General features: G+C 37.3%; 1 protein-coding gene across 4 annotated transcripts in view; it reads right to left on the bottom strand.

Annotated features, from left to right (window-relative positions):
* Positions 1-705: 705 nt before the first annotated feature.
* Positions 706-12,991, bottom strand: part of LOC149001912 (P-loop containing nucleoside triphosphate hydrolases superfamily protein) — a 50,383-nt gene continuing 38,097 nt past the window's right edge. For all 4 annotated transcript variants that reach the window (XM_089136328.1, XM_089136329.1, XM_089136330.1 and 1 more), the window contains 5 exons: positions 7,631-7,728; positions 6,667-6,745; positions 3,771-3,890; positions 3,616-3,687; positions 706-1,321 (listed from right to left, as the gene is read on the bottom strand). In XM_089136328.1, coding sequence (XP_088992454.1) covers positions 1,094-1,321; positions 3,616-3,687; positions 3,771-3,890; positions 6,667-6,745; positions 7,631-7,728 — 597 coding nt within the window. In that variant the 3' untranslated portion in view covers positions 706-1,093. The remainder of the gene's footprint in view (positions 1,322-3,615; positions 3,688-3,770; positions 3,891-6,666; positions 6,746-7,630; positions 7,729-12,991) is intronic.

The raw sequence follows: 12,991 nt of genomic DNA, 5'->3' as shown, positions 1-12,991 counted from the left end.
CATCCAATATTCAACTAACTTTATCGTCAGAGACAGATCGATCGGCTCCGTTCCAGCAAAGATTCAACCAATTCTGATCAGAACAATCTAACTTGGTCAATCTGCTATCTCGGAAGATTCAACACCAACAGTGTCCATTTCTGTTTGACATTTCTTGTTGTTAGTTCTTATTTTAAATACCCTTAGTTCCTCAGCCGTTGCCATGTAGTTTGCAAGCCCTTCAGAAATACCACTTCTTTTGAACTCTTTTCTCTGCTTAAAATGTTTTATATACGAATTCTTTGAATTCTGGACCTCACTTCAATAGGTGGGTCTTGTAAGATCAAGCCACCAGTTTTCTACTACATTTCAAGCTGCAAGGAAGACAAATCCATGAGTTCCAGACTCACCTTACAGGAAAGTCAACTACTGCAACCAACCCAACCCAAACCAACCACCTTCCTCCCTCCCTCAAAAGAATAAGACAGAACAGCAACTGCAAACCAAAAATAACAGTGTATACCATAACCTTCGAGCTACCACACAACTCTGTACACATCCAAATTCATTCCTTTCTCATACTCTGAAAGTCAAAAACTCTCTAGATCAAACAATCCAAAAGATCATTTCTGCACATGAAATACTAATTTGCTATATTAATGATTCCAAATGAGTGGTATGACAAAGAACTTGAATTTTAACCTGGCTGACATGCTTCTTTTTAAAACATCTCCCCAGGTTTCATGGTCATCATCCCTGTAATTTGCTACTTTGACAACCCCACAACAGAATACAATCTAACAAGTCAACATGGAAAATGAAAAATAACAGCAGTAGTTCAACATTATGGCAGGTGGAGAATCCAATATGATTTTGTGTGTAAAATAGATTAATAAATGGAATTGACCCAATACTACACTAGATTTCTTACAGATGATCTACTTTTCTGATATACAACAGGCTATGTACAAATGATTTAAAAAAGCATAGATTCTATACAGATCAGGATAATAGATATCCATAGACCATCCACCAGCATTACATTAAATCCTGTATCTGTGGTCTGAAGAGCTCTTCTGATGTAGACCGCGAAGCATTTCCAGATGTTATGATGCTATTGTCCCATCCCAGTAGCAAGCTGCTTCTTAAGCTGGAGGACCTCAAGGCCATATGAAGCTAACTTCTCTTTCAGTTTAGTAGATGCCTCCTCAAATCTTTTGTTCATAAAACTCATCTCATCCACTGCCTCCATGTGCCGACCACGAAATGCATCTAATTTTGCCTGTGTAGCCCGTAGCCTCATCCTAAGCTTAGCATTCTCCTTACTGTTGTTCATTCTCTCCTGAAAGCAATGATGAAGAATTGCATGAACATGGATTTGTTCCAATGTAAAAAAGAAGACATCATTCAAATTAGTCAGTTGAAACTATAACAAGCTTGTGAACCTTCAATAAATTAGTTACACTCAACACTGAAAAATACTAGATTGTTCATTTCTTTTTTCTTTTGGTGTTTTTTATTTTATTTTTTTTTTTTTTTTGGGGGGGGGGGGGGGGGGGTGGTAAAAAACTTGATTTTATAATTCAGAGTAATCTTTTCCTGTATGGCCCACAAAGGTTGCAGGCCTGTCATGCAGTAGTTAATTATGAGCCCAAAATCCGTGCACAAGATTTTGGCCACCTGATGAATTGAAGCATTGGAAATTCTTAAAGAAATCAAAATTCAGAAAGATGATCAAAAGGAGACAAGAAAAATCCAATACATGATTTGGTGGAAGGGGGATTCACATAAATAAATATGATAAATAACAAACCAAATCGTACTTCATCTACCTAAAAGTCTGTATTGCCACATCTTCCACATGCCACAACTAGGAGGACCACAAAGCAATAGTCATATCAATTAACTAAGTAATGAAGTGCACTATTGGTAGATTCAATTGCAAGTATTGTTGGGCCATTAAAATGCAGAGACACTGCTTGGAAGATGATAACCATGATATTAGTATGGTATGCTAGAGACATGGTGACACTTTAGATAGTTATCCAACCTACAGAAATATACAGATAATTATATTAATGTAAGGCCATCATATCAATACTCAATAACAAAAGGCTTTTCTGAGGTGATAATTCTGGGTTCTTGTATTTAGCAAGAAAGGGGTTACAACTATGATCTGAAATGATGTAACTTTATTGGTTTTTCTAGATCTAAGGCCTTGGGGCTGGCAATCTTGACTTAATTGATAATTCTTCGTTAGTGCACAAACCATGGAACATGACCTTGCATTGATCTCCAGTATATCACAGATTTCCTAAGGTCCAAGGGATGACAAAGGAACATTAAGGAAACAGCATAATCAAAATTTCAGTACATCTCAGTATCTCAGCAAGGCCAAGACCTTGATATTTTATGTTTTGCAGTGAAATGTGACCCAGAACCACTATCTACGTGGGCTTATTTTCCCTGTAGGGTAGAATCATATTGGTATTCAACCCTTTTATCCCTTGTTTAATAGGATAATGGGCCAAGAATAGGCTTTATAGGTTACATATGAAATTATATTTATTTTATTTGTAAAAACTGTTGTAGAGGTCATGCGACCACTTAAAAGTCTCATAACTTAATTAGAATAGCTGTTCCAGTTTAAGTGAAGGCCAAAATACATCTTTTACCCTTTTTTCTAATTATCATGTTAATATGATTCTATTTAGTTTTGAGTTAGCTAGTGGGTGCTCTAAAAGGACCTACATTTCAGCTAATGTAAGAACCAGCACTGATTGTGGGAATGAAATTAATAATAAGTTGCAGGTTTCTTTTTTGAACGTCAAACTTCCAACCATTAGGTTTCTTTTTTCCCAATTTGGACTGAACCTTCCCCACAGCCCCCATGATATTCAGTCCGTCTTTTCCCCATAAGCTAATGTTAAACCATTGTTCCTCTTATTTTACCTGAAACTTAACTGAAAAGTATAACTAATTGGTTGGTTCTAAATTGAAGATTTTGGTTCTGCCCTCAATCCTACTGAGGCTACATAAAAACCTCCTCGCAAGATCCAAAAAATAAAGGCACCAACTCAATTTTCTGCCTGGCTGAAACTAGGTCTGAAACCGAAACCTTAAAAACTATGGCCTGATACCTGTCGCATAGAGATGGTTTGCACCCCCCCCCCCCCCAAAAAAAAAAATCATCTACGTTCTTTATTTATTTTTGATAGAATACTTCTACTTGATTAGTCCTGCTGCTCTGGGTTCTTTTTGTGCAGCCATTTACTCTTATGTTCCACTTTCTCCTGGATCTGTTTTGCATCCTATATCACGAAAATATACTATTTGATTAGAAACCCCAAGGTTAAATTGATCAACTTCCATCTTCCAATGATACAGTGGCAAGTAATTCTTTAGTTTCTAACAATATTTGGCCAATTCAAAATGGTTTAGGAACCTTTTTAAGTTTGAAACTAAAAATGATTGCCTATGATTTATTAGACATTATTTTAAGCAGAATAATGCACTCTACAGTCGACGTACTGCAGTTTTATTATATCAAAATGCATATACCATATTTAGGCTTATGATAGCAACTTGCTGGTAAAAGATGCAGCCTTTTATCCCTAGATAACTTCATACACTCACATTTTGCATCTTGGCTTCCAGAGTATACACATGCTTAGTCAATTCCGTCAGATCCATTTTAGCCTTCAATAACTGCAAGGGGACACGAGTCATTTTGTGGTTATAAAGTGATGATTAAGTAGTAAAGTATCATAGTAAAAATTGATTTGCCCCACCATGTCATCGTAGCACTTCTTTAGGGTTTCCATTTGAACCATATGTGTCAACTGCTCTTCCCTCACGCCAAGCAAGGTATCCCTTTCATTTGTCATATTCAGGAGCTGGTCCTTAAGATCCTGCAACAGAAATATTGCATGTAATTTTTCTAACAGAAAAAAGGAAGGATTTAGTCCTCAGACTGAAGGCCAGGATTTCTGGCCAAAAGCCAGGGTGCAAAGGTCTAACCATCTGCTCTAGACATTGAAAATAATCTCACTGATATCTGGTAAGAAAAAATTGGCTTACCACTTGCAAGAGTATTGTAGCACAAATGCTTTGCCTAGATGTAGGAGCTTAGAGTAAAGTTTTATAATGATCAGACCATCTAGGCAACAATCTGATTCTGAATTTCTGATCCTTTAGATGCCAAAATATTTGATGTAAGATGGTGATATAAGACAATCCAAAGTAAGGGAGTTATAGTAGAAAGAATGTAGATTGATTCCATGGACTAAAATATAACTGCAACAATAAGCCAAGAACTGTACCATCACAACCAAGTGAATTAGTCCAAGAGGACACAGTGCCAACTGCCAACCAGCATTACTGGCCCAGCCTACTACTAGTTGGGTGATCTGGGGCCCATTCAAAGCCTCAGTTGGAGAGAATAACAGGACCTTCTGATGGGGACATCACACCACAACCGCCCACCACTCATTACTACCAGAGGAAAAGGCGGCGGAACCTTTGCATGTGGTTTGGCCACTAGAGAGGGTCATCGGGACTCTTAAGACTGGTCCACATACCACATTTTTTCATATATGTTAGTATTCACGTTATTAGGTTATTTTATAAGGGTAGTTTAGGATTTTCTTTCCATAGTTTAGAGTTAGTAGATTTTGTTTTATTTCCTTGCATTATTGGGGGTATTTTTGGTAGTTACCTTCGTCTCTTTTTTTTTTTCTTTCTCCTCATAAATATGTAACGAACCACACAAAGAGGGAATGATTATGAAAAGAAAAAGAATAACAATCAAACTTGGCAATCTCTCTTCTGGCAGAACTGGTTCTCTGCGCTAGCTTCTTCTTCTTCCACTGGTAAGTTCTTCTCTCTTTTGCTCTTTTAGTTATCATCCAGAAAAATTCCTCTTTCCTTCCGCTTCAAAGATCTAATCTTCTTTTCTCAAAAAATTCCTCTTTCCTTCCTCTTTTTTCCTCTTCCTCCCCAAACCCACGTCGTCTCTGTACCTGCTCCCCTTGTTTCCTACTTTCTTTCCTTCTCCCTCCCATCGGCAGTCCCTGTTTTCTTTTCTTCTTTTTCCCCCTGCTGAACAGTTTCTTGCACCCTCTTCTTCTACGTGGCCTCACGGAAATCCCACTTGCTGCCATTATTTATTTTCTTCTCCTTTTCTGGGCACTCTTTCCTTAGTGTTGAACCATACTGACAGAATTATTTTCTGCAATGTTTGTTCTCCTAATCCATTACAGTATTGCTTCCATGCTGATTGATTGATTATTACCTCAGGCTGCCAGTTACATATTTGTTACTCCTTATTAATTCCTACATGGTGCTTGGTTACATATTAGTTGAATTGGGTTTGGGTATGTGAGTTTTCTTTGTCTTTCTACGTTGGTCATAACTCACAACTATATCGAATAAAGTTGGTTATATTATGTATTGTCTGAATTTCTTTATTTCCTTGAATGTGATGCCCCAACCCTCTCTTGCCTAGTCTTGTGGATTGGATGATTAAATCTGATTTGCTCCTCCACAGCCCTTAAGTTTGATTTTGCATGTTAGTTATAATTTTCTTTGCTGGGATTTTAATTTCGTATAGTTTTCTAAGTATGGGAATCAATTGTGTGCTGTGCAAACCCGCTTCCTTCATGATTTAGAATCCTTTGTCTTGTAGAATACCCTAGTCTAGGGCTGTCCTACATCACCTTCTATTATATACTGCAAGCTGGATCTTCTATAAAAAACTTGGTATTTCATTTGTTCTTAATTTGTAGACTTAGTATGAAGTAGAAATAACTTAAGACTGCAAACTCATTTTGTTTTTGTAACTTAGAAGAGTTTATCCACTGTAGGTCCTGAATGGGAGGGGCTTGAGGTTAAATGCAAGTTGCTCCTTCTGCAACATTACATTTTAAGTCCGCATAGCATTTCGGGTGTGGAAGGAATTTCTTTGGAGATGCAGTAACAACCAAACAATGTCTCATTCATTCAGAAGCTGGAAGCAGATAAAAGGGGAATGCACTGGAATCTCTTTTTCTGAAGTAGTAGGGAAGTTGGCATGTGCTGCAACAGTGTGTCCCTTCTGGTGGGAAATAAGCATGTGGAAGTGGGCAGGTAAGTCGCATATTCTGGAGCAGATTTGCGGTGCCATTTTCATTTGAAATTAAGAGCTGCATGGGACCTGCAAAGCTTTTAGTCCTAGAGATTTGGGTTGTACTGCGAACTGGGAATTTTAACATCATTGGTTGCAGGCAGCCTCTTGTTCTACCATTTTGCGATGCAGCTCTTTCTTTCCTTGAAAACTCTGGCTTTTAGTGCTGTGGCTATTATATAAATTATTCACCCAACAAAAAGAACAGTTAATTACATTTTGCTGAGTTATCAGCCACTAAAGACTCATCAAGCAAACAATTGAGTCATATATCATCTTATGGTTTGTAATACTTCACCCAAATTACATCCAGCTTGAAATAACAATATTTGTTCCCAGAATGCATCCTCAACTACAAGAGGATTGAAATAGAAGATTGACATAAACAACTGAAACTTTGCTCGAATTTTTAACCAAAAATTCTGGGAGCCTTAAAAAAGATGCCAACTGTGTTATTACTGGAAGCTGCTCAGTAGCTGACTAGCTGTAAAATTAAAATTAGAAGAAATAATGAGATGACTTACATTTTGATATATTCTACTCTTGAGTTCAAATTCCTTGAGGTCACTTCTTAGCTGCTCTATCTCAAGGGACTTCTCTAGGCTGCCAAAAAAATTGTAAATATAAAATGTTGTGGATGTCATAAACTTGGACTTGCAATACTTTTAATGACTAACGAAGACATACATCTTCTTTCTCATATTTTCTCAAGTTTTGTATTTCACTTTCATGTGACCAGATTTCTTCTACCAATGCTTTGGCTCCAATAAATATCCCTTGTACAGATTTTATAAAACACAACTTTTAATGCATTATGCATCCACTGGGGGAAATGGAAAATGGAATCCCAGGTTAAAGGATTTTCAGATGTACTCAGAATACATTGAAAACAAACAATACTTCTAAGGTATTTAATTTTAACAGCAAGTCTGCAAACAGATTTGATCTGACTTCGGTATTGGAGCTGGATCAAATCCCATTTAGACATGTTAGACACTGGATCTTGACCTAGTCTAATCACATCGGAACAGGACAACGAGTCACATGGTCACCAAATGACATCAACCAATTATCATAACAAAGGCATCTTAAAGTGTGTAAAGTAACACTCCTTTCAGTGAGTGTGGGCGTCTGTGGATCATTTGAGTTTCCTAATACCAGCAGAACTCATTCAATTTGGGATTTCAAGGATATTTTGCCTACCTCAATACCCCATCCCCATCAACCATTCACATGCAAATCCTCAAGACAGTTGTTCTAAATAGCTATAAATCAAACCATTGGGCTTTTAGTTCATCATTCTACATATAACCTCATTGTTAGTACTTTTTAACCTACAGTTAAGTGTTTACAATTACAGCATTCAGAATGTCATCAATATAATTCCAACGTAAAATGTTTTCAGTAGCCATTCCATCTTTTCAAGCATCCACTTTAGGCTTGCAGTGATAATATTAATCATACATTAAGAATAGAAGTTTAAATTACCTGCTCTTGGAATGACGTTCTATGTTTTCCTCAGAAAGCATCAATTTTTCCCCCAGCAGTTTGCATTCTTCTCTGCAGATGTCCAGTTCTTGTTTCGCCTACAATTTTAAGAAATCTGATGTTAAATTTTTCGAAAGCACAAACAATAAATGGATGCATGACTATATATGAGAACTATAACCATCCTTGTCATTGTAGTAATAATCATAGCAGTCATGGCACCAAGGCAAGACATGGTGATTATCAGCCATGTTAATGCTCAAGAGATGCCTCACAAGGCCAAGACATCCAAGGCAAATGCCTTGCGATATATCTGGGCTGTAATTTCGAGGTATTTTATTCTGCAAATCTCATAGTTGTCATTGCGTCCAAGGAACCCAAGGCCTTAAAGAGGACCTGGACGCAAAGTAGCACCAAAAAGGTAATTAAGGCACCTGGATATATGACTATATGAGTGCCACCTAGGCAATGCCTTGATGCTCTGATACGTCTAAATACACGCATATGAAGGTCAAAACATAGAACCAAGGGGTTTAAAAGAATGATTGCAGAAAAAAAGGGGGGGGGGGTAACTGAAAAATCACTATAATGTATAATATTTATTTGGTAAGATCATCAAAGTTGAAGGTCTAGGTGCCTCAGCACATACAGCAGCTGGTCGCCATAGAATAGGAGTGAAGTCAATTTAGACCTCAAGGATAGCCTTATCATCTAGGTGATGCCTTGGCAACTATTATAGTAACTAAGTTAATACTTTACAGTACCTTGACTAGATGAGCATTTGATGAGTTAGAACCTAAAAAGGGGAAAATTTTCCCTATATAGTTTTGGTCATATTCTACATATCTAAATTTACACAAGTTTGAAAGAAAGTTCATTGTGCATCTTTGAAGACTACGAAAAACTATTGAAAAATTAACTGAGAAGCAAAAACAGAAGTGAAAATAAAGGGCTTTAATCATGAAAAAAGCTTGAAATGCCCTCTTCAATGTGATTCAATCCAGACATTGATTGACATGCAAACAAGACTATTGACCAGTTCAGAATAAGGACATAAAAGAAGGCGAACACAATCGCTGACAAAACAATCACCAGAACCAGGCGAGAACTCATCAATTTCCAAAACCCAAGACATAAATGGCATCAGATAACCATTACCTTTTGAATTATTTGAAGGAGTGAAGGACTGAATGTAATTTCAACCTTCATTTCAGAGGGACATTCAAGGTACTTTAAGTGCACCCTTTACAGAGTTTATTAAGAAATGGTATATACATAAAAGTGTGAGGCAGTGGTAGCAAAACTGGAAACTGCTATGCCAATTCAAATTTACCATACTTTGCCCAACATTTTTCAACTGTATTATTAAGCTTACAAAGATGAAAGCATTAATTCAAGGGCTAATTAGACTATTGTGCTGTCCAACCACTGGTAGCATGTCCCCTCCCTCCTCTAGAACCTTACCTCAGATCAGAAAAAACTGAGCACACCAACAACCAGAGTTTTCAATAATAAATGCAGAATCATCCTCAAGGAGATGATTCAGATGGCAACTGAAAGAGAATCCACCAAATGGAACAAAAAGCCTCATTCAGCAAAGGCAACACTCTCCTGTAAGCGACTGACTTTTGACAGGGTGGGTCTAAACCATATAGGAACTAGGAAACTGAACTTTGTATGTTGAGATTTCAATGCTCCAAGATCAGTTGGAAAAAGCTGAAAGATGTTCATTCCTCCACATACTCTTAAAACAGTACAATATTCACCAACTTATTTACCATTCTGTTTGAAAGAAAATGTTTTCTGTAACAAATCAAACTCAGGATGAATTTTTATCTTTTCAGTAACTCCCTGAATCCATCCAATATCCAACTCCCTTAGCAATGGCATGGGATATGAAATCAGCAGAAATGATAATTACATGCTGTTACACAGCAATACAAGCAGCACTCTACTCTCACACATCCATTCTTCATATTTCTATAAGTGGAAGAAAGTGGAGACAAAGTTAAATAATCCACTTTGCATTTTGGTACTGTATTAAACTTTGACAATTTACTGAGGTTCAAGATCTGGCTCTTGAGGGCTATCTTGCCCTTTAGGAAAAGCGAAATCTCGCTCGAGATCTAGTAGTTTTTTCCCGGGCCAACTCGAGTGAACTCGAGGGCCTATCTCGAGGGTTTTAAGGGTCACATTGGGCTCAAAGTTGGTATTTAGCCTATCTTAGGCTTTCTAAACACACTAACAGTCTTAGATTTGTGAGAAAACAACCCTAAGTATGAGTTCTAAATGGGCCCTAAGTTTGAAATCAAAATGCTGCAGGAATGAACATGAAAGGTTGTAAATCATGAAATATAGAAGCATTAGGACATATAAATGAAAAACAAGTGATAAGATACATGGAACAAATTTTTGAGCGAAATTACTGCACTTTTTTAAAACGAAAAGAAATGTAGAATATTTCATTGGAATCAAATGTTTCGACCAAAACGGTATGAAATTTTGGTCGAAATGACACAAAATTCCATACCATTATGAAACATAACTTCTTCAGTTAAAAAAAAAAATCACATGTTTTGAGCGGGAACCTGCGAAATGATGCAGGTGCCTCTAATTTGATGAGTTCCGCTAGTGGAGATTTGGAGTCTAAACCTTTTTTTTTTTTTTCTCATTTCTCTTGGATTCTACCCCCACTTCACCTCATTTTAGCAACTTCTTTGCATTCCTACTCCACTCTTGCTCGTCCATTGTTGGGTTTTTGAGAATCAAACAAGGTGAGTTAATAAAGTTCTCCATTTTTTTATTTTTGTTTTGTTAATGGCTCAATCAATTTCAATTGCTTTCAAATTTAAGTATGTTTAGTCCGAGAGTTGATCTAAGATTATGTGAAGTTAAAATTAATTTTTGCTTATTGCTACTATTTTGTTATTTTTCTCTTTTTTAAAATTATTTTCTAAAATATGTATATTCCTAAAATACACATGTAGACACTCATGTATGAGCTTCAAATTAATGAATGTGAGATGCCATCACTTCATCTATGCTGCGATGGTGTTGAATCAGATTTTTTTTTGTTTCTCATTTTTCATTTTAATTGTTTGAAAAATATAAAAGTATTTTAAAATTTTATTTAAATATTAAAAAAATACTAATTAAATTTTTTATATATTTAAATGTAGGAGATTCTTTATAGTAGCATGTATGTAATTTTTTGAGCTTATTGTAATATTTTTTAAGATACTTAATGTGTATTTTTTGTATCAGGCGCTCCCTTTGAAAGATGTCAGACATACTCTGGCAACACAGGAGGCCATTAACAGTCAATAGGAAGAAGATTGAGTGCAATTATTGCAAGAAACAGATAGGAGGAGGTGGGGCCACTAGATTGAAGGTGCATCAAGCTGGGGGAAGTAGGGATGTAGTAGGATGCCAAAGGGTGCCCACAGAGGTCGAGAAGGCGATGGCCTCATACTTGGCTGGGGAAAAGCAAAAGATGAAAGAGAAGAGAACACAGAGGGAGGAGTTTAGGGATGCATCCCTAGATGACCTTCTAGAGCCAAGAGAGCACAAATTTGACCCAGCAAAGCCAAGAGAGTCTAGATGTGACCCTGACCCAGAGTCCACACGGATGAGGAGGGCGATGATTATGAATAAGGAGCATGCAAGGAATGATGACATGAGGAGGCAGCAGAGACAATGGGTTGTGGGTCCTCCAGAGAGCCAATAGGTATGGGAGACACACGCAACTCCCAAGTCCTTATGAGGAGGAGTCAGTGTGCGGAAGGAGATTCCTATCCACGGGCCCCAACAAGGGGTAAAGCTTCATCAGCACATCCTACAGATTCGGATTTAGAGATTCTTCGTAATGATCCACCTTATTTAGGAGGCTTGAGCAAAAGTAGAGAAAGTTAAAGCATTTGTGGGGGAGTGTGAAGGAGAAAGTGGGGATGGCTTTCTCCAAATGGGCTATGTACCATAATATTCCAACACATATAGCCCAAGGGCCCTACTATAGGGATATGATTGAGGAGATAGGCAGGGTTGGGAGTAGCGTACAAGGGCCCACTTCACATGAGATATATAATGTCTATTTGCCTAAGCATAAAGAGGACTTGAATAAGTACATTAATGGATTAAAGCCTAGATGGGCTCATTATGGAGTGACTGTGATGGCTAACGGTTGGACTGGTCCCACTAGACAGTCCATCATCAATTTCATGTTGAATTGTGTTAGGAGGACAATGTTCCTCAAAGTCAAGTAGTCGTAGATGCATCCAATGAGAAGAAGGATGCAAAATACATTTACAAATTATTGAAGCAAGTGGCGAAGGAGGTTGGAGTGGAGAATGTGATCCAAATCATGATTGATAATGGCTCCAACTACAAGTAAGCTAGATTGAAGATGACAAAGAATTCCAAGTATCAAAACATGTTTATACTTCTAGTTCTAATTTTAATTTTTAAATACATATTACATTACATATACCTTTTATGACTTTATATTGATGCCTTGATGCACAGATATAGGCTCTTTTGGACTCCATTTGTTGTTCACTGCATTGATCTAATGCTAAAGGACATGGGGAAGGTCAAGCCTGTGAAAAAGACCGTGAAGCAAGCATGACAAGTTAGCACCTTCATCTATAACCACACCTATGCATTAAAGATGATGAATGACAAGTGTCAGGGCGACTTAGTGAGGCCAGGCATAACCAAATTTGCTACTATTTGGATAGCACTACAAAGCTTTAAGAGTAGGAAGATTGGTCTTAAGAGCATGTTTGCATCAGAGTAGTGATTTAACTGAGAGGATTCTTCATCCATTGGAGGAAGGAGAGCACAGCTGACCATACACGATGACAGTTTCTGGAATAATGTGAGGATAGTGGTGAAGATGCTTGAGCTTGTGGTGCATGTGTTAAGGATGGTAGATCAGCAAAGAACACCTACTCTACCACACATATGAGCAAGTAGTAGATAGGATGAAGCAGCAAGTTGCTGAAGTCTACCCATAGGGCAATAAGAAAATCCTCAACATCATCCAAATTGTTGGGAGTTTATGTCGCAGGATCCATTACATAAGGCTAGTGAGTTGTTAAGTCTAGTAGTCAATTTAATTTTTATTATATTATCACACTAATAAATATAGATTGTTCCCTCTTATTTATGCTTTTTCTTACACAGTCATACTATCTAAATCCCAAGTACCATTACAAAGACATGCTTGGGATGAGGCGAGATTTGATAGATGTCGTCCAAACTGTAGTGGAGAAATTGGAATTGGACCCATCTAAACAAGCAGTCGTCCTTATGAAGGTGAGATTGTGGTTTGATATTCACAATTCATAACTTTATACTAAG

The sequence above is a fragment of the Hakea prostrata genome, chromosome 10, assembly GCF_041222555.1.
Source record: "Hakea prostrata isolate BN-2017 chromosome 10, UWA_Hpros_2, whole genome shotgun sequence".
NCBI lineage: Eukaryota > Viridiplantae > Streptophyta > Magnoliopsida > Proteales > Proteaceae > Hakea > Hakea prostrata.
This window is presented reverse-complemented; position numbering and strand designations above follow the sequence as displayed.